Source organism: Hemitrygon akajei, unplaced genomic scaffold, assembly GCF_048418815.1.
Source record: "Hemitrygon akajei unplaced genomic scaffold, sHemAka1.3 Scf000063, whole genome shotgun sequence".
Taxonomy (NCBI): Eukaryota; Metazoa; Chordata; class Chondrichthyes; order Myliobatiformes; family Dasyatidae; genus Hemitrygon; species Hemitrygon akajei.
The window spans coordinates 3,386,651-3,409,042 of record NW_027331949.1 but is presented as its reverse complement, the minus strand read 5'-3'; the positions used below and the strand labels follow the sequence as shown (position 1 = coordinate 3,409,042).

Genomic DNA, 22,392 nt, shown 5'->3' with positions numbered 1-22,392 from the left:
GAGGGATGTTTGCAATTCGTAAGTAGATATAAAAAACCAGCCGAGTTAACCACAGAAATATAAAACTACCGGTTATACTGAATAGCAAAACGACGGATTTCATTCGGTTCTCCATCTCAGTGTCCTTGACATTCTTTCCGTTGCTGTGGCCCCGGAACCCCATCCGGACCCTATTGGTGGAAAAGATCCGTCTAACTATGAGCATTGAGCAATAAAATCAGAACAAACGGGAGACAAGGCATTAAAATACGATGAATCATCACAAATGCGACACATTATGAGGACGTATACAAGTTCTCTTTGGTCACACACCCATAAAAAACGCCGTTGAATATTATCCAAGGTTCCAATGTACAGCAGAAAGGAATACATTCTAAACAGCCCAGAACACTCACTGTCCCCATAACCGCAGCTGCCGTTCTTTCGATGCAATATTTTGTTTTCAGCTTTTCACAACAAATGGCCACAAATCTGTCACAGGTGAACGCGACCGTCAGACAGACAGAGACACCGGTGCTTGCTAAAAGCAGGCAACGAATGACGCTACAAACAGGGGTCATAAAGAGGAAGGAAGACCTGAAATATATGTAAACAATCCACTTCAGCAGAGGGTCAGAGATAACAACCAGGAGATCAGCCGCTGCCATTGCCAGCAGATACATTTGGAGAGCGCACTTTCCTCGGGACAGGATAACAATCGCCACCAGGTTAACTGCAAGAGGGAAGGAAAGAAGCAGAGAAATTACTGACTTGTCAGGGCAATAGAGCAAAATTATAATAATATTAAACTTGATCGTGTGTTTTTTTTCCTGCTTCAAATGGTGGAAACCGGATCAAGGACATTTGAAGACACTGACAGTGTGAAATATCGGCGTGACAGAGAAATTTCCGTGAGTTTTTAAATGGATTAAGTTGACAGCTGTCTACATGCCCCCTAGTCCGCAGTAAGGAATGGACAATAAATATCGCTAACTCTGAGCAGCACAGAAATGAAATGAAATTCATATCTGCAGTTCCTTCTGATCACATTTCTAAAATAAATGACCCATTTGCATTGTTCAATCACTCAGTCACGCAATTCACAGTCCATTTATACGGACAAAACAGAAGGTCGGCTGGCTCCCACAGATGCAGTGTTGCCCGGTCTCGTGCTATGTAATTCACAATTATTCCATGACATTGAGGCACCGGAGAGGATTTCAGTCAAAGGCAGCATCTCGGCTCCAATATGGAGCGCTACTTGCTACGAAGGCAATGGGATTAATATTGTCAGCGCCTTCCTTCCATGACTGAAATGCGGGGACTGGGCAAGCGACTGTGGAAACAAATAGCGAGGGAAACAAGTAGAGAGAGAAACACTTCAGATCATCGGAATTTACTCTCAGTTTCTGCCGTTCGCAGGTGTGTCAGCGGCTTACCGGGAATTCCAGCGGCTGAAATAACAGGGTAGTAAATGTCTTCAATCCGCCAGATTACTGGATATCCCATTTGAGTGACGCAGTAAACGCTATTGCTCTGAATTCCACAGCTTGGCAAGACACTCTGGCTGACGTACTGCAACAGGCTCTGATTTATGCAGGGGATCAATCTCCAGTGACAAGGTCCCACTTCTGACCATCGTTATTGAACAAACATAAGTGTCACAGGTGCCAATGCTGTGGGGATGTAACATGAACACATCAATATCAGGGGCATTAGCTCATTCAGATCCCTCTGTGTAATTCGACCAAAATGTGTAACGAGACCAGTAAATGAGCAATAGGCCACTTCATTGACCACATTCCACAGCTGTATTGGCAGCGGTTCCGACTGTTCCAATTTTCCAAACAGAAACTTTTTCTGTAGTTCCCTTTCCATAATCATTCTGGAACCGATATGTCCAACACTTTCGGCAATTTTCATTGTCACAAAGCAATCCGGTTTCCCGTCAGTGTGGTCTGGATCCAGGGAAACATGGAAACTCCTCTCAGTCTTCCCCTGCAGACTTTAATATCGTTCACTTTTCATAATTCAGCAGTCCACTTTGGCCACTCTTAAACCAAACTCATCCCACCCTGCCCGACTATGTGTCACCATATGCAAAACATACTCGTTGTGTAGACAGGTACTCTGTCCAGTTCTCCTTCAGCCCTGGATGACATCGATGTTTACGTCATTTTGATCACCTTCCCAGTGTAATGTTTATTTTCGACACCTTCGATAATTCCAGAACTGTCCCCGGTTCCCTCCATCTCTTAAACTATCTTCACATCTGTAGTATCTGTGTGTATCTATGTTTATGTGTATACGTGTGTGTGTGAGTGAGTGAGTGTGTGTGTGTGTGAGTGAGTGAGTGTGTGTGTGTGTGTGTGTGTGTGTGTGTTTCTGCCTGTTTGTATGCGCGTATGCGTGTGTGTGTGGTTTTGTCTATACGTCTGTCTGTGTTTTTACTGTGTGTGCGCATGTGTATGTATGTTTGTGTGTAACTCTTATACATCCCATAATGTATATGCATGAAATTTGTTATTCGTGCTGTGGAGTTTGAAACAGTAAAGTGACGGACAAAGCTGCTGTTGAATCCACCTGGTGAACAGTTAGATGCTGAAATACCGTGGCGTTCAATTAGCTGTAGGAATATAATGGGCTGATAACGCTGCCTTTCACTTCCCTGTGAGTTACGAGCACAACCATCAACACGTTTCTCAATGGTGTAAATACCGGCATGATTTAACAAAATACCGTCTGCTATGTATAGATTCCATTCCGATTTGATCTCATGGTTTAACATAAAAATGCCCCTGTCTTTGACACACTCTCGCTCTCATAGTGTGTGAGTCTATGCATTTCATTCCGGATATACCAGTCTCTGCTACAGTGTGAAAGTATGGGTTTCATTCTGCATCTGTCAGTCTCTGCTACAGTATGAGAGAGTGGGTTTCATTCTGTGTTTGTCAGTCTCAGATACAATGTGAGAGTGTGGGTTTCATTCTGTATCTGTCAGTCTCTGCTACAGTGTGAGAGTTTGGGTTTCATTCTATACCTGTTATTCTCTGCTGCAGCGTTAGTGTGTTGTGTTCATTCTACACCTGTCAGTCTCTGCTCGAGCGTTAAGTGTGTCTTCTCAGTCCTGTACCTGTGAGCCTCTGATTCAGCGGGTTCTGGTGAATTTTTTTCTCCTACTTTCTCGCTTCCTCAAATCTAGTATCTACTCTTAAAATAGTTGCTGTCTTCCCGATGCTATTTTTGTAACAAGAGTCTCCTACAGTTGGTTTATGTTAAAACATGATACAGGGAGATCGCTGATGAAGCTGGGCGGCGGTGTTAGCTGTGAGGAGGATGCTAAGAGGATGCAGGGTGACTTGGATAGGTTAGGTGAGTGGGCAAATTCATGGCAGATGCAATTTGATGTGGATAAATGTAAGGTTATCCACTTTGGTTGCAAGAACAGGAAAACAGATTATTATCTGAACGGTGGCCGATTAGTTAAAGGGGAGATGTAACGACACCTGGGTGACATTGTACACCAGTCATTGAAGGTGGGCATGCAGGTACAGCAGGCGGTGAAAAAGGCAAATGGTATGTTGGCATTCATAGTAAAAGGATTTGAGTACAGGAGCAGGGAGGTTCTACTGCAGTTGTACAAGGCCTTGGTGAGACCGCACCTAGAATATTGTGTGCAGTTTTGGTCCCCTGATCTGAGGAAAGACATTCTTGCCATAGAGGGAGTACAGAGAAGGTTCACCAGATTGATTCCTGGGATGGCAGGACTTTCATATGAAGAAAGACTGGATCGACTAGGCTTATACACTGGAATTTAGAAGATTGAGGGGGGATCTTATTGAAACATATACAATTCTAAAGGGATTGGACAGGCTAGATTACTTCCGATGTTGGGGAAGTCCAGAACGAGGGGGTCACAATTTAAGGATAAAGGGGAAGCCTTTTAGGACCGCGATGAGGAAAAACTTCTTCACAGAGAGAGTGGTGAATCTGTGGAATTCTCTGCCACAGGAAACAGTTGAGGCCAGTTTTTGGCTATATTTAAGAGGAAGTTAGATCCCTTGTGGCTAAAGGGTTCAGGGGGTATGGAGAGAAAGCAGGTACAGGGTTCTGAGTTGGATGAACAGCCATGATCATACTGAATGGCGGTGCAGGCTCGAAAGTCCCAATGGCCTACTCCTGCAGCTATTTTCTATGTTTCTATGTTTCCTGCGTCCTACCACAAAATTGCGCGTCCGAAGATTGCAAAGGAACACCTAAACAAGCCAGATGCATTTTGGAAACAAATCCTGTGGACTGTTGAAGTTAAAATTGAATTTTTTGACCGCAATGAGCAACGGCATGGGTGCAGAATATCATGAAAAGAACGCCTCACCAACTGTTAAGCACGGGGGTCGATCAATCATGCTTTGAGCTTGCGTTACAGCCGGTGGCACGGGGAACATTTAATTGGTAGAGGGAAGAATGAATTCAATTAAATTCCAGCAAATTCTGGAAGCAGAAATCACACCTTCTGTAAAAAAAAGCTGAAGATGAACAGAGGATGGCTTCTACAACAGGATAATGATCTTACGCACACCTCCAAATCCACAACGGACTACCTCAAGAGGTGCAAGCTGAAGGTTTTGCCATGGCCTTTCACAATCCCCCGACCTAAACATCATCGAAAATCTGTGGATAGATCTCAAAAGAGCAGTGCGTGCAAGAAGGCCCAAGAATCTCACAGAACCAGAAGCCATTTGCAGGGAAGAATAGGCGAAAATCCCCCAAACAAGAATTGAAAGACTCTTAGCTGGCTACAGAAAGGGTTTACAAGCTGTGCTGTGTTAATTGCAAAAGGGGGTGTTATTAAGTACTGACAATGGAGGGTGCCCAAACATTTCCTTCGGGCCGTTTTCCTTTGTTGTTATTTTGAAACTGTAAAAGGTAGAAATAAAAAGGTAATCTTGCTTAAAATATTAAAGAAATGTGTCATCTTTAACGTTATGCCTTTTGGAAATGAGGTCATTTTTATTCGCTTAGCTACTCACAGTAACAGAAATTTTTACCGGGGTGGCCAAACCTTTGCATGCCAATGTACTTACTTTAAAATCTGAGCTTTGTCTCGTTAACCAATGTCATTAATGCCGGGATGACTGTGATTCCTCATTGGTAGTCTGGCTCTGCTGACTGACGTCTTTAAATACGTCAGTGATGCGACAGGATAAGGAATGACCCTATTGTGAAAAAATAAAGCAATGGAATTGCATAAGCAGCTTAATTTTTAAGGATTCCAGCGATGGAACACAATATGCGGGGATATAATCAGAATATGTTAAAAATACATATGTAATGTATGTGCTGATACTATACTTGAGGCAAGGTCAGCCGTGTAACACTGTTGAGTCCATCTATCTGTACTGAAGGAAGGTGCAATATTATTAGCCTCCGGGCGGTGGATATTGCACTCAGCACAGCGTGCAGATATCTGACATTTCGGATTTCTTATCAACCAACCCGCGACAATGTGTTCTTGTTAACTTCAAACGGACGTCACGCAGAAATAAACCTGAGATTCACGTGAGGAAAATGTCACTATTAACAGACAAAAATATGTGTCAGGAAAACAAGCGTAAACACGGTACAATGTGAAGATGAAAAATAATACAGTGTGCTTTTCTGTCAGCTGTCAAGGTCATTCGCAATAATATCATGAATTTATTTTAAAAAGTTAATGTTGAATACCTCTATCTTCCTCTACAGTGTGTACTCTCGTTGCGGACCATGTCCATAAATGTCTCTCCTCCGAACTTAGTAATATTAAGCTCATAACAACTATCAGGAAAATTCTGTCCGCGGCATCAGCAAATTCTTGGTCCGACAAGGATTGTAAATGACATAATCGATGATATTTGGATTCGTCAATTGTAGCTGGTGAATTATCAGCATTTTATTTCTAGGAAGTGAGTGAACACTGTAAAGGAGGTGTAATACCAAAGAGATGTCCGTTGTGCCCGGATAATCAGTGCCTGTTTGGAAATAATGTCTAGAGTATGGTTACTGGAATGAGGGATAATTGTGCGCAAGGACGAGTAAACAATGTGGTCACGCAAGAGATATCTCCGGACAGATAAGATGGGGGAGGGAAAGTCGTGTCTTTTGGTAGTGTCGCTATGTAAATGGTGGAAGATATGGAAAAATACATGCGGAGGCTCCTGGCGTGTTACCTGAGGACAAGGATACCCTGCCTCTTTCATTATTTTGGGTGGGATGGAGTGATGTTACCCGTAGGAAATGCAACAGAGAATGGAGATCGTGGTGGAAGGGAATCCCCGCTTACTGTAAAATGTCCTGAGGAAATTCTCATCCAAGGAAATAATGGAATAGCACTTCTGTGAGTGTCCGTGTGGCAGGAGGGATCGTCAATGTAACTGTGAGAGTAGCTTATGTTACAGGGACGTGGCAGGAAGAAAGAACCCAGCTGCAGGACTCTGACACGGAGGCAGGATCAGGAGGCAAAATCTCCGTAGCGAGCGCAGAATAGAGACCAGGCTGAGTCAGGACTAGGGAGGCTTGATTCACGAAGGGATACGGGGTTGAAGACTTGGAGCAAGGTTCCTCTCTTTCTGAGAGTCAACCAACAATCTGGCAAGGGCTGACCGGAGCTGGCGGGGTCTTAGCCTCCGATGGCTAATGGAAACCAGGTGCTGGTAATTGAGGGGAATTGGGAAAGATTGGGAATCAAGTGTGGGGATTAAGGACCAATTAGGGAGGAAAGGGAAAAGGTGGGAAATGCCATCCAGGACCATGACAGTACCCCCTCCTCAAAGGGAGCCTCCCGGCGACTTTCCCGGCTTGTCGGGATGGTCCAGATAAAAATCCTGGATGAGGGAAGGGTCCAGGATAAAGGAGCGGGGAACCCAGGAACGCTCTTTTAGCCCATACCCTTCCCACTCCAGCAAGTACTGGAACCATTTGCCCCTTCGGCGTACGTCCAATAGTCGTCTGATGGTGAAGGCTGGATGGTTATCAATGATTTGGGCTGGTGGGGGAGTATTGGGCGGTGGACACAAGGGGCTGACCAAGACTGGTTTAACTTGGGAAACATGGAAGGTAGTGTGGATGCGTAGGGAACTTGGTATCCTCAGTCGGACCGCCGTAGGATTGATAACCCGTTCGACTCTGAACGGACCTAGGAAGCGAGGAGCGAGTTTTCTAAGCTCATTCTTGAGCGGAATGTCTTTGGAGGATAGCCATACCAACTGCCCAGGTTGGTACTCTGGTGCCGGGGTCCAGTCTCGGTCGGCTGTTTCCTTGTAGCGATCTGTTGAACGGGCTACCGTGTCTCCTTCCAAATCCTGCGGCACCGGTCAATATGATCGCCGACGGATGGTACAGCAATATCTGCTTCCTGCGTGGGAAACAATGGAGCTGGTACTCCAGTGAGCACTCGAACGGGGACTTTCCTACGGCTGAACTCACGAGGGAGTTGTGGGCGTACTCGACCCACGGGAGTTGGTCGCTCCAGGTGGCTGGGTTGTTTTCAGTAACACAACGCAACGTCGCTTCCAGGTCTTGGTTAGCCCGCTCCGTCTGTCCATTAATCTGGGGGTGGAAGCCGGATGATAGGCTGACTGATGTACCCAAGGCTCGGCAGAATGCTCTCCACACCTTGGAGACGAACTGAGGACCTCGGTCCGAGACGATGTCGGCGGGGATTCCGTGGAGGCGGAAGACATGGCGGACAAGGAGGTCAGCGGTCTCTTGGGGAGTTTAGGTAGGCCTACAAAATGCACAGCCTTAGAAAATCTGTCCACCACGGTGAGGATGGTCGTATTCCCGCGGGATTTGGACAGACCCGTAACGAAGTCCGGGGCGATGTGCGACAATTGGCGGCCAGGAACAGGCAGGGGGCGAAGCAATCCCGCAGGCGGCCGATGCGAGGCCTTTCTCCGGGCACAGGTGGGGCATGCCGCGACGTAGGAGCGGGTGTCTGCCTCCATGGAGGGCCACCAGAAATGTTTTCTTAGGAATGCCAGGGTTCGATTACTTCCGGGGTGTGCATGCAAATCGAGACGCATGCCCCCACTGGAGGACCTGAGATCGGACGCATTCGGGCACATAGAGGGCGGTCGCTGGGTCCCTTACCTGAGTCCGGGTCATCTCGTTGGGCTTCTTTTACCACGGACTCGATCTCACAGGTGAGGGAGGCCACCACGCAGGACGGGGGGATGATCGTTTCTGGACTGGAGGTGTCTTCCCTGGAGTCATATTGGCGGGAGAGCGCGTCCGGCTTTCCATTCTTGGACCCTGAACGGTAAGTGATGGTAAACTTGAATCGCCCAAAGAATAATGCCCAACCGGCCTGGCGGGAGTTCAGGCGCTTGGCGGTTTGAATGTACCCCAGGTTCTTGTGATCTGTCCAGACAACGAATGGGTGCTCTGCCCCCTCCAGCCAGTGCCTCCATTCTTCCAGCGCCAGTATGACCGCCAATAATTCTCGATTTCCACGTCATAATTCAGTTCCACGGGGGAAAATCGGCGGGAAAAGAAGGCACAGGGGTGAACCTTTTCGTCCGTACCCGACCGTTGGGACAGGACTCTCCTACCCCGGAATCTGAAGCGTCCACCTCCACGATGAATTGTCGGGACGGGTCCGGATGGATCAGGATGCGGGCGGTGGTGAAGCGTCTCTTTAAGCTATTGAATGCCGTTTCTGCTTCGGTGTCCCAAGAAACTTTAACCCTTTCATCCCTGGAATCATTCTCGTGAACCTGCTCCGGACCCGCTCCAATACGAGCACATCTTTTCTCAGACAAGAGGTCGGAGACTGCTCACAATACACCAAGAGCGCTCTGACCAATACGTTATAAATCCACAGTATCACATCCTTGCTCTTACATGCTAACATTACAGTTGTCATCATTAATCAACTCAATCTGCAAAAAACCCTTTAGGGTCTCCTGCTCAAAGACTCCCAAGTACTTATGAACCTCTGATTTTTGAATTTTCTCCCATTTATTTTTTTTCTCTATGCCTTAATTCCTGCATTGTTCATGACCGTACACTTGCATACACCGCATTTCATCTGTACCTTCGTTGCCTGTTCTCCAAACCTATCGAAGTCCTTCTGCATACTCTCGCTTTGTCCTGTACCTACCTTTGTATCAGCTGCAAAGTTCGTCAGCATCTTTTCCGTCATACATATCATTCAGATTTAACATTAAAAGATGCAGTTTCAATACTGACCCGTACGGAACACCATTAGATACTGACAGCTGTCACCTACCCCGTGACCGGGTTACCAAACCAGCAGAAATGGACAACACGGTGGAGTCTGGTATTACTATAACTAATAGTGTTTATTAGTAAACTAAGTAATACAGTACTATAAAATGCAAATATATGAAACAGGTTAGCAATGATGTTAACAAAATATTGCATTGGGAAAACTGCAGCTGTGGTTTTGGGGACAGTGACTGTGATCAGCTGTTTAAAGAATATTTACCAGTATTTTCGGCTCTCAGAGGAATGCACTTGGGCAGTCAATCCATTCATTTGTATAAACGAAGATCATTATTTCAATTTCTTGAGTCAAATTGACCTATTTTATTACTTCCTCACCCCTGTGTTCCCATTTGTCCTGGTTCTGGTATCGAATGGCTTCACTGTCAGACATGTCTTAGTCGCCAGCAGAACCCGCAGGAGACTCAGGGCTCCGGGCAACGGACAGAGGGCCAGAGAACCGGAGATGGAGAAACGCAGGAAATCCCTCGTTTTATTGTTGATCGGCTCGGACAATTTCAACCTGCTGTGGGCACCTTTCACTGTATTCTCTGCGTGGGAACGGTTGTATGATACTAAAATATCTTTGCCTCCGCCAGCTTCGCTGCGAGAGCTGGGCATTATTCTGCAGCTTCAAAGCTTCCAACTGAGTGGTTATGTAGACATACTTAACACAAAACGCTTTGCATAGAACGTAATGCTTTCCGTTGAATAGAGTGTAGATTTGAATTTTGGTGAAACGGCTATGTGCTAACTTGTTGTAAACATTTTAATTTTACTTATCATATGATTTAGAGTTGTCTGCAACCAATTGTATGAGTGTGCTCATAAAGTTAGAAAAGTTACATTGAGCCGTAGCACCAGTTGTACATAACAGAACATTAGAGTTTCCAAAGCTAAAGAAATATATCGGTAGCTCCAGTGTAAATGCTATGTGGCAGTTTCCTGAATTCTGCTTGCATTCGAGTATTCCATGGCTGTGAGTAGTCTTTATTCAGTTTCTGTACACTTCCAACACCACCTGAATAGTAATGTACACATACAACACAAACCACATAGAGTAGAAAGTAATCCATTCAGTTCATTAGAGTGTAGATTTGAATTATGCTGAAAACTGCTTTGTACTAACTTGGTGTAAACCTTTTAATTTTAGTTTCCATGTGATTTGGAGTTGTTGGTAAACAATTTTATGAGTGCGCTCATAAGGATACAAAAGTTACATTAAGTAATATTACTTTTTGTACATAATAGAACATCAGAGATTCTGAAGCTAAAGAAACATATTGGTAGCTCCAGTGTAAATGCTATGCTCTCGGTTCCTAAATTCAGCTTGCAATACAGAAACTAATGAATTCAAACTGCAGATTTGAATTATGGTGAAAACTGCTTTATGCTAACTTGGTGTAAACTTTTTAAGTTTAGTTTCCATGTAATTTAGATTTGTCTGCAACCAATTTTATGAGTGCCCTCATCAAGGTAGAGAAGTGACATTAAGTAATATTACCTGTTGTACATAATAGAACATCAGAGATTCCTAAGCTAAAGAAACATATCAGCAGTTCCAGTGTAAATGCTATGTGGTAGGTTCCTGAATTCAGCTTGTACTAGAGTATTCCATGGTTCTGAGTACTCTTCATGCAGTTTCTGTACACTTCCAACGCCACCTGGGTAGTTATGTACGCATACAAGACAGAATGCATAGAGTAGAAAGTAATACATTCAGCTCTTTAGAGTGTAGATTTGAATTATGCTGAAAACTGCTTTATGCTAACGGTGTAAATTTTTTAATTTTATATTCCATGTGATTTGGAGTTGTCTGCAACCAATTTTATGAGTGTTCTCATCAAGTTAGAGAAGTTACATTAAGTAATATTACCTGTTGTACATAATAGAACATCAGAGATTCCTAAGCTAAAGGAACATATCAGCAGTTCCAGTGTCAATGCTATGCGGTAGGTTCCTGAATTCAGCTTGTACTAGAGTATTCCATGGCTCTGAGTAGTATTCATGCAGTTTCTATGCACATCCAACTCCACCTGAGTAGTTCTGCAGAAATACTTAACACAACATGCTTTGAATAGTAAGTAATGCATCAGATGCACAGAGTGTAGATTTCAATTTTGCTGAAACCTGCTATGTGCGAACTTTTTGTAAACCTTTTCATTTTACTTATCATATCATTTAGAGTTGTCTGCAACCAATTATATGAGTGTGCTCATAAAGTTAGAGAAGTTACATTGAGCTGTATCACCTATTGTACATAAAAGGACATTAGAGTTTCCAAAGCTAAAGAGATATATTGGTAGCTCCAGCGTAAATGCTTTTTGGTAGGTTCCTGCATTCAGCTTGCATGAGAGTATTCCATGGCTGAGAGTAGTATTCATGCAGTTTCTATACAGTTCCAACTTCACCTGAGTAGGTCTGTAGAAATACTTAACACAACATGCTTTGAATAGTAAGTAATGCATCAGCTGCACAGAGTGTAGATTTCAATATTGCTGAAACCTGCTATGTGCGAACTTTTTGTAAACATTTTCATTTTACTTATCAAATGATTTAGAGTTGTCTGCAACCAATTTTATGTGTGTCCGCATCAGGTTAGAGAAGTTACATTAAGTAATATTACCTGTTGTACATAATAGAACATCAGAGATTCCTAAGCTAAAGGAACATATCAGCAGTTCCAGTGTCAATACTTTGCGGTAGGTTCATGAATTCAGCTTGTACTAGAGTATTCCATGGCTCTGAGTAGTATTCATGCAGTTTCTATGCACATCCAACTCCACCTGAGTAGTAATGTAGAAATACTTAACACAACATGCTTTGAATAGTAAGTAATGCATCAGCTGCACAGAGTGTAGATTTCAATTTTGCTGAAACCTGCTATGTGCGAACTTTCTGTAAACCTTTTCATTTTACTTATCATATGATTTAGAGTTGTCTGCAACCAATTATATGAGTGTGCTCATAAAGTTTGTGAAGTTACATTGAGCTGTATCACGTATTGTACATAATAGGACATTAGAGTTTCCAAAGCTAAAGAGATATATTGGTAGCTCCAGTGTAAATGCTATGCTCTCGGTTCCTAAATTCAGCTTGCAATACAGTATTCCATGGCTCTGAGTAGTCTTCATGCAGTTTCTGTACACTTCCAACGCCACCTGGGTAGTTATGTACACATACAAGACAGAATGCATAGAGTAGAAACTAATGCAATCATCTCATTAGACTGCAGATTTGAATTATGGTGAAAACTGCTTTATGCTAACTTGGTGTAAACCTTTTAAGTTTAGTTTCCATGTAATTTAGATTTGTCTGCAAACAATTTTATGAGTGTCCTCATCAAGTTAGAGAAGTTACATTAAGTAATATTACCTGTTGTACATAATGGAACATCAGAGATTCCTAAACTAAAGAAACATATCAGCAGTTCCAGTATCAATGCTATGTGGTAGGTTCCTGAATTCAGCTTGTACTAGAGAATTCCATGGCTGTGAGTAGTATTCATGCAGTTTCCATACAGTTCCAACTTCACCTGAGTAGTTCTGTAGAAATACTTCACACAACATGCTTTGAATAGTAAGTAATGCATCAGATGCACAGTGTAGATTTCAATTTTGCTGAAACCTGCTATGTGCGAACTTTTTGTAAACCTTTTCATTTTACTTATCATATGATTTAGAGTTGTCTGCAACCAATTATATGAGTGTGCTCATAAAGTTAGAGAAGTTACATTGAGCTGTATCACCTATTGTACATAAAAGGACATTAGAGTTTCCAAAGTTAAAGAGATATATTGGTAGCTCCAGCGTAAATGCTTTTTGGTAGGTTCCTGCATTCAGCTTGCATGAGAGTATTCCATGGCTGAGAGTAGTATTCATGCAGTTTCTATACAGTTCCAACTTCACCTGAGTAGGTCTGTAGAAATACTTAACACAACATGCTTTGAATAGTAAGTAATGCATCAGCTGCACAGTGTAGATTTCAATATTGCTGAAACCTGCTATGTGCGAACTTTTTGTAAACATTTTCATTTTACTTATCAAATGATTTAGAGTTGTCTGCAACCAATTTTATGTGTGTCCGCATCAGGTTAGAGAAGTTACATTAAGTAATATTACCTGTTGTACATAATAGAACATCAGAGATTCCTAAGCTAAAGGAACATATCAGCAGTTCCAGTGTCAATACTATGCGGTAGGTTCATGAATTCAGCTTGTACTAGAGTATTCCATGGCTCTGAGTAGTATTCATGCAGTTTCTATGAACATCCAACTCCACCTGAGTAGTAATGTAGAAATACTTAACACAACATGCTTTAAATAGTAAGTAATGCATCAGCTGCACAGAGTGTAGATTTCAATTTTGCTGAAACCTGCTATGTGCGAACTTTCTGTAAACCTTTTCATTTTACTTATCATATGATTTAGAGTTGTCTGCAACCAATTATATGAGTGTGCTCATAAAGTTTGTGAAGTTACATTGAGCTGTATCACGTATTGTACATAATAGGACATTAGAGTTTCCAAAGCTAAAGAGATATATTGGTAGCTCCAGTGTAAATGCTATGCTCTCGGTTCCTAAATTCAGCTTGCAATACAGTATTCCATGGCTCTGAGTAGTCTTCATGCAGTTTCTGTACACTTCCAACGCCACCTGGGTAGTTATGTACACATACAAGACAGAATGCATAGAGTAGAAACTAATGCAATCATCTCATTAGACTGCAGATTTGAATTATGGTGAAAACTGCTTTATGCTAACTTGGTGTAAACCTTTTAAGTTTAGTTTCCATGTAATTTAGATTTGTCTGCAACCAATTTTATGAGTGTCCTCATCAAGTTAGAGAAGTTACATTAAGTAATATTACCTGTTGTACATAATGGAACATCAGAGATCCCTAAACTAAAGAAACATATCAGCAGTTCCAGTATCAATGCTATGTGGTAGGTTCCTGAATTCAGCTTGTACTAGAGAATTCCATGGCTGTGAGTAGTATTCATGCAGTTTTTATGCACATCCAACTCCACCTGAGTGGTTCTGTAGAAATACTTAACACAACATGCTTTGAATAGTAAGTAATGCATCAGATGCACAGTGTAGATTTCAATTTTGCTGAAACCTGCTATGTGCGAACTTTTTGTAAACCTTTTCATTTTACTTATCATATGATTTAGAGTTGTCTGCAACCAATTATATGAGTGTGCTCATAAAGTTAGAGAAGTTACATTGAGCTGTATCACCTATTGTACATAAAAGGACATTAGAGTTTCCAAAGTTAAAGAGATATATTGGTAGCTCCAGCGTAAATGCTTTTTGGTAGGTTCCTGCATTCAGCTTGCATGAGAGTATTCCATGGCTGAGAGTAGTATTCATGCAGTTTCTATACAGTTCCAACTTCACCTGAGTAGGTCTGTAGAAATACTTAACACAACATGCTTTGAATAGTAAGTAATGCATCAGCTGCACAGAGTGTAGATTTCAATTTTGCTGAAAACTGCTATTGCTAACTTTTTGTAAACCTTTTCATTTTACTTATCAAATGATTTAGAGTTGTCTGCAACCAATTTTATGTGTGTCCTCATCAGGTTAGAGAAGTTACATTAAGTAATATTACCTGTTATACATAATAGAACATCAGAGATTCCTAAGCTGAAGAAACATATCAGCAGTTCCAGTGTCAATGCTATGTGGTAGGTTCCTGAATTCATCTTGTACTAGAGTATTCCATGGTTCTGAGTAGTCTTCATGCAGTTTCTGTACACTTCCAACGCCACCTGGGTAGTTATGTACACATACAACAGAGAATGCATAGAGTAGAAAGTAATGCATTCAGCTCATTAGAGTGTAGATTTGAGTTATGCTGAATACTGCTTTATGCTAACGGTGTAAATCTTTTAATTTTATATTCCATGTGATTTGGAGTTGTATGCAACCAATTTTATGAGTGTCCTCATCAAGTTAGAGAAGTTACATTAAGTAATATTACCTGTTGTACATAATGGAACATCAGAGATTCCTAAACTAAAGAAACATATCAGCAGTTCCAGTATCAATGCTATGTGGTAGGTTCCCGAATTCAGCTTGTACTAGAGAATTCCATGGCTCTGGGTAGTATTCCTGCAGTTTCTATGCACATCCAACTCCACTTGAGTAGTAATGTAGACATACTTAACACAAAACGCTTTGCATAGAAAGTAATGCTTTCAGTTGAATAGAGTGTAGATTTGAATTTTGGTGAAAAGGCTATGTGCTAACTTGTTGTAAAACTTTTAATTTTACTTATCATATGATTTAGAGTTGTCTGCAACCAATGGTATCAGTGTGTTCATAAAGGTAAAGAAGTTGCATTGAGCAGTATCACCTATTGTCATTAATTAACCATGAGTTTCCAATGCTGAAGAAACATATTGGTAGCTCCAGTGTAAATGCTAAGTGGTAGGTTCCTGAATTAGAGTATTCCATGGCTGTGAGTAGTATTCATGCAGTTTCCATACAGTTCCAACTTCACCTGAGTAGTTCTGTAGAAATACTTAACAAAACAGGCTTTGAACAGTAAGCAATGCATCAGCTGCACAGAGTGTAGATTTCAATTTTGCTGAAACCTGCTATGTGCTAACTTTTGTAAACCATTTAATTTTACTTATCATACGATTTAGAATTGTCTGCAACCAATTATATGAGTATGCTCATAAAGGTTGTGTAGTTACATTGAGCCATATCACCTATTATAGATAATAGGACATTAGTTTCCAAAGCTAAAGAGATATATTGGTATCTCCAGTGTAAATGCTATGTGGTAGGTTCCTGAATTCAGCTTGCAATGCAGTATTCCATGGCTCTGAGTAGTCTTCATGCAGTTTCTGTACACTTCCAACTCCACCTGAGTAATGTAGACATACGTTACACAAAACGCTTTGCATAGAAAGTAATGCTTTCAGTTGAATCGAGTTTAGATTTGAATTTTGGTGAAACGGCTATGTGCTAACTTGTAAAACTTTTAATTTAACTTATCATATGATTTAGAGTTGTCTGCAACCAATTGTATGAGTGTTCTCATAAAGTTAGAGAAGTTACATTGAACAGTATCACCTATTGTCATTAATTAAACATGAGTTTCCAATGCTGAAGAAACATATTGGTAGCTCCAGCGTAAATGTTTTTTGGTAGGTTCCTGCATTCAGCTTGCATGAGAGTATTCCATGGCTGTGAGTAGTATTCATGCAGCTTCTATACAGTTGCAACTTCACCTGAGTAGTTCTGTAGAAATACTTAACACAACATGCTTTGAATAGTAAGTAATGCATCAGCTCCACAGAGTGTAGATTTCAATTTTGCTGAAACCTATGTGCTAACTTTTTGTAAACCTTTTCATTTTACTTATTATATGATTTTGAATTGTCTGCAACCAATTATACGAGTGTGCTCATAAAGTTTGTGAAGTTACATTGAGCTGTATCGCCTATTGTACATAATAGGACATTAGAGTTTCCAAAGCTAAAGAGATATATTGGTAGCTCCAGAGTAAATGCTATGCTCTCGGTTCCTAAATTCAGCTTGCAATGCAGTATTCCATTGCTCTGAGTAGTCTTCATGCAGTTTCTGTACACTTCCAACGCCACCTGGCTAGTAATGTACACATTCAAGACAGAATGCATAGAGTTGAAACTAATGTAATCAGCTCATTAGACTGCAGATTTGAATTATGGTGAAAACTGCTTTATGTTAACGGTGTAAACCTTTTAATTTTATATTCCATGTGATTTGGAGTTGTCTGCAACCAAATTTATGAGTGTCCTCATCAAGTTAGAGAAGTTACATTAAGTAATATTACCTGTTGTACATAATAGAACATCAGAGATTCCTAAGCTAAAGAAACATATCAGCAGTTCCAGTATCAATGCTATGTGGTAGGTTCCTGAATTCAGCTTGTACTAGAGAATTCCATGGCTCTGAGTAGTATTCATGCAGTTTCTATGCACATCCAACTCCACTTGAGTAGTAATGTAGACATACTTAACACAAAACGCTTTGCATAGAAAGTAATGCTTTCAGTTGTATAGAGTGTAGATTTGAATTTTGGTGAACCGGCTATGTGCTAACTTGTTGTAAAACTTTTAATTTTACTTATCATATGATTTAGAGTTGTCTGCAACCAATGGTATCAGTGTGTTCATAAAGTTAGAGAAGTTGCATTGAGCAGTATCACCTATTGTCATTAATTAACCATGAGTTTCCAATGCTGAAGAAACATATTGGTAGCTCCAGTGTAAATGCTATGTGGTAGGTTCCTGAATTAGAGTATTCCATGGCTGTGAGTAGTATTCATGCAGTTTCCATACAGTTCCAACTTCACCTGAGTAGTTCTGTAGAAATACTTCACACAACATGCTTTGAATAGTAAGCAATGCATCAGCTGAACAGAGTGTAGATTTCAATTTTGCTGAAACCTGCTATGTGCTAACTTTTTGTAAACCATTTAATTTTACATATCATACGATTTAGAATTGTCTGCAACCAATTATATGAGTGTGCTCATAAAGTTTGTGTAGTTACATTGAGCCGTATCACCTATTGTAGATAATAGGACATTAGAGTTTCCAAAGCTAAAGAGATATATTGGTATCTCCAGTGTAAATGCTATGTGGTAGGTTCCTGAATTCAGCTTGCAATGCAGTATTCCATGGCTCTGAGTAGTCTTCATGCAGTTTCTGTACACTTCCAACTCCACCTAAGTAGTTATGTAGACATACGTTACACAAAACGCTTTGCATAGAAAGTAATGCTTTCAGTTGAATCGAGTGTAGATTTGAATTTTGGTGAAACTGCTATTGCTAACTTTTTGTAAACCTTTTCATTTTACTTATCAAATGATTTAGAGTTGTCTGCAACCAATTTTATGTGTGTCCTCATCAGGTTAGAGAAGTTACATTAAGTAATATTACCTGTTATACATAATAGAACATCAGAGATTCCTAAGCTGAAGAAACATATCAGCAGTTCCAGTGTCAATGCTATGTGGTAGGTTCCTGAATTCATCTTGTACTAGAGTATTCCATGGTTCTGAGTAGTCTTCATGCAGTTTCTGTACACTTCCAACGCCACCTGGGTAGTTATGTACACATACAACAGAGAATGCATAGAGTAGAAAGTAATGCATTCAGCTCATTAGAGTGTAGATTTGAGTTATGCTGAATACTGCTTTATGCTAACGGTGTAAATCTTTTAATTTTATATTCCATGTGATTTGGAGTTGTATGCAACCAATTTTATGAGTGTCCTCATCAAGTTAGAGAAGTTACATTAAGTAATATTACCTGTTGTACATAATGGAACATCAGAGATTCCTAAACTAAAGAAACATATCAGCAGTTCCAGTATCAATGCTATGTGGTAGGTTCCCGAATTCAGCTTGTACTAGAGAATTCCATGGCTCTGGGTAGTATTCCTGCAGTTTCTATGCACATCCAACTCCACTTGAGTAGTAATGTAGACATACTTAACACAAAACGCTTTGCATAGAAAGTAATGCTTTCAGTTGAATAGAGTGTAGATTTGAATTTTGGTGAAAAGGCTATGTGCTAACTTGTTGTAAAACTTTTAATTTTACTTATCATATGATTTAGAGTTGTCTGCAACCAATGGTATCAGTGTGTTCATAAAGGTAAAGAAGTTGCATTGAGCAGTATCACCTATTGTCATTAATTAACCATGAGTTTCCAAAGCTAAAGAGATATATTGGTATCTCCAGTGTAAATGCTATGTGGTAGGTTCCTGAATTCAGCTTGCAATGCAGTATTCCATGGCTCTGAGTAGTCTTCATGCAGTTTCTGTACACTTCCAACTCCATCTGAGTAGTTATGTAGACATACGTTACACAAAACGCTTTGCATAGAAAGTAATGCTTTCAGTTGAATCGAGTTTAGATTTGAATTTTGGTGAAACGGCTATGTGCTAACTTGTTGTAAAACTTTTAATTTTACTTATATGATTTAGATTTGTCTGCAATCGAGTTTATCACTGTGCTACTAAAGCTAGAGGAGTTACTTTAAGTAATATCACCTTTTCTACAAAATCGAACAAAAGCTTTTCCAAAGCTAAAGAAAGATACTGGCACTTCCATTGTAAATGCTATGCAGCAGTTTCCGGAATGCAGCTCGTATTAGAGAATTCTATGGTTTTGACTAGTATTCATGCAGTTTCTATACACATCCAACTCCACCTGAGTAGTTATGTAGACATACTTAACACAACATGAATAGAAAGTAATGCTTTCAGTTGAATCGAGTGTAGATTTGAATTTTGTTTAAACTGCTATTAATGATTTAGATGAAAGGATTAAAAGTAACATTAGCAAATTTGCAGATGACACAAGGCTGGGTGGCAGTGTGAAATGTGAGGAGGATGTCATGAGAATGTAGGGTGACTTGGACAGGTTGGGTGATTAGACAGATGCATGGTAGATGCAATTTAATGTGGATAAATGTGAGGTTATCCACTTTGGTGGCATGAACAGGAAGGCAGATTACTATCCGAAAGGTGTCAAGTTAGGAAAAGGGGAAGTACAATGAGATCTAGGTGTCCTTGTTCATCAGTCACTGAAAGTAATCTACATTACTACTCAGGTGGAGTTGGATGTGCATAGAAACTGCATGAATACTACTCAGAGACATGGAATACTCTAGTACAAGCTGAACTCAGGAACCTACCACATAGCATTTACACTGGAACTGCTGATATGTTTCTTTAGCTTAGGAATCTCTGATGTTCTATTATGTACAACAGGTAATATTACTTAATGTAACTTCTCTAACTTGATGAGGACAACAGCAGGCAGGCAGTGAAGAAAGTTAATGGCATGTTGGCCTTGATAACAAGGAGCGTTGAGTATAGGAGCAAAGAGGTCCTTCTGCAGCTGTACAGGGCCCTGGTGAGACCACACCTGGAGTATTGTGTGCAGTTTTGGTCTCCAAATTTGAGGAAGGATATTCTTGAGGGAGTGCAGCGTAGGTTCACAAGGTTAATTCCCGGGACGGCGGGATTGTCATATGTTGAAAAATTGGAGCAACTGGGTTTGTATGCACTGGAATTTAGAAGGATGAAAGGGGATCTGATTGAAACATATAAGATTATTAAGGAATTGGACACTCTAGAGGCAGGAAAGATGTTCCCGATGTTGGGGGAGTCCAGAGCCAAAGGCCACAGTTTAAGAGTAAGGGGTAGGCCAGTTAGAATCAAGTTGAGGAAAATCTTATTCACCCAGAGAGTTGTGGATCTGTGGAATGCTCTGCCTCAGAAGGCAGTTGAGGCCAATTCTCTGGATGCTTTCAAGAAAGAGTTAGATAGAGCTCTTAAAGATAGCAGAGTCAAGGGATATGGGGAGAAGGCTGGAACGGGGTACTGATTGTGGATGATCAGCCATGATTGGCCTACTCCTGCACCTATTGTCTATTGGTTGTACCCAACAGTCTGAGGATTCAGAGGAACAAAATTGTAGAGAGATTGCAGACTATGCCAATAAATAGATGTTGATACAGTAAGTGATTTTAACTTTCTAGATATTGACTGTGTCTCCCACACTGTAAAAGGACTAGCTGGAATAAAGTTTGCAAATGTGCCCTTAATCAGTATGTAGAATTCCCAATGTAGAAGTGTGCAATAAGCTATTAGGAAATGATGCAGGGCTGTTGACAGAAATTAGTGTATATGGGAACACTTTGAATCTAGTGATCATAATGCCATGAGATTCCAAGTAAATATAGAAAAAGAGAGGTCTGGTGACAGGTTGAGTTTCTAAATTGGAGAAAGGTCAATTTTGATGGTATCAGAAGGGATCTGACAACTGTGGTTTGGGACAGGCTGTTTTCTGGCAAAGGAGTACTTGGTAAATGGGCGTCCTTCAGAAGTGGAATTTTGAGTGTGGAGAGTTAGAACGGAGTTGAGGAAAAACATACCCTTGCCTTAGAACTACCTAGGCTTTCCCATAGCCCTCTAAATTTCTAAGCACCATGTATCAATCCAGGAGTCTCTTAAAAGACCCTTTCGTTTCCGCCTCAACCACCGCCGCTGGCAGCCCATTCCACGCACTGACCACTCTCTGTGTGAACAACAAACTAACTTCTGTACTTCTAACAATTTCTCAAAACAAAGTATAATTTCCTTATGTTTAGAACCTTTTTTAGTTGTATAAGATGATGTGTGGCATTGATCGTGTGGATAGCTAGAGGTTTTTCTCAGGGCTGAAATGGCTAACACGAAGGGCATACAGTACTTTTAAGGTGCTTGAAAATAGGTAACGAGGGGATGTCAGGGGTAAGTTTTTTACACAGAGAGTGTTGATTGTGTGGAATGCACTGCCAGTGGTTGAGGCAGATACCATAGGGTCTTTTAAGAGCCTCTTAGATAGATACATGGAGCTTAGAAAAAAAGAGGGCTATGCGCTAGGGAAATTCTAGGCAGTTTCTAGAGTAGGTTACACGGTCGACACAGGATTGTGGGCCAAAGAGCCTGTAATCTGCTGGAGATACCTCTGTTCTATGTTGAGGAGCAAAACAACTTCAGTTATTCTCCAATCATCTGGTCAGCCCACCCCCCCCCCTCCACCGCCGTCACTAAGGATGACTTAATAATCTCTGCTAGGGCCCCGACAATATCTGCACTCGCCTCCCATAGGGTCTGAAGGAGCACCTTCTCATGCCCTGGAGATATATCCACCCTAATCTGCCAGGATAGGAAACACCTCCTCTACTTTAGTCTGTACAGAGTCCACGATATTAATGCTGCTTTTCCACACGTCCAAAGACTCTGTGTCCCATGTCCTGAGTAATTAGAGATGAAAAAATATTAGGATCTCCCTATTTGTTTTGTTTCCACGCATGGATTGCCATGCAGGTCTTCCAGAGGATCAGCTTTGTCCCTTGCAGTACTTTAGCCCTTAATCTATCTGTAGAATAATTTAGGATTATTCTTTCTCTTTTCTGTGAGGGCTACCTCATGCCTTCTTTTAGCCATCCTGATTTATGTCTTATTTGTTCTCTTGCATTTCTTATACTCCATTAGAACCTACCTGCAACTCCGTTTTGTGCTTCACCAGAGTCCCAATATCTCTTGAAAACCAAGGTTCCCTACAGTTTAACATGTACTCTTTGC

The 22,392-nt window shown here is 41.1% G+C and overlaps 1 protein-coding gene across 1 annotated transcript in view; it reads left to right on the top strand.

Moving 5' to 3' along the window:
* The window catches only part of LOC140721881 (uncharacterized), a 45,544-nt gene that overhangs the window by 18,817 nt on the left and 4,335 nt on the right, over positions 1–22,392 (top strand). The window contains 1 exon segment of the mRNA XM_073036706.1: positions 20,244–20,249. Coding sequence (XP_072892807.1) covers positions 20,244–20,249 — 6 coding nt within the window.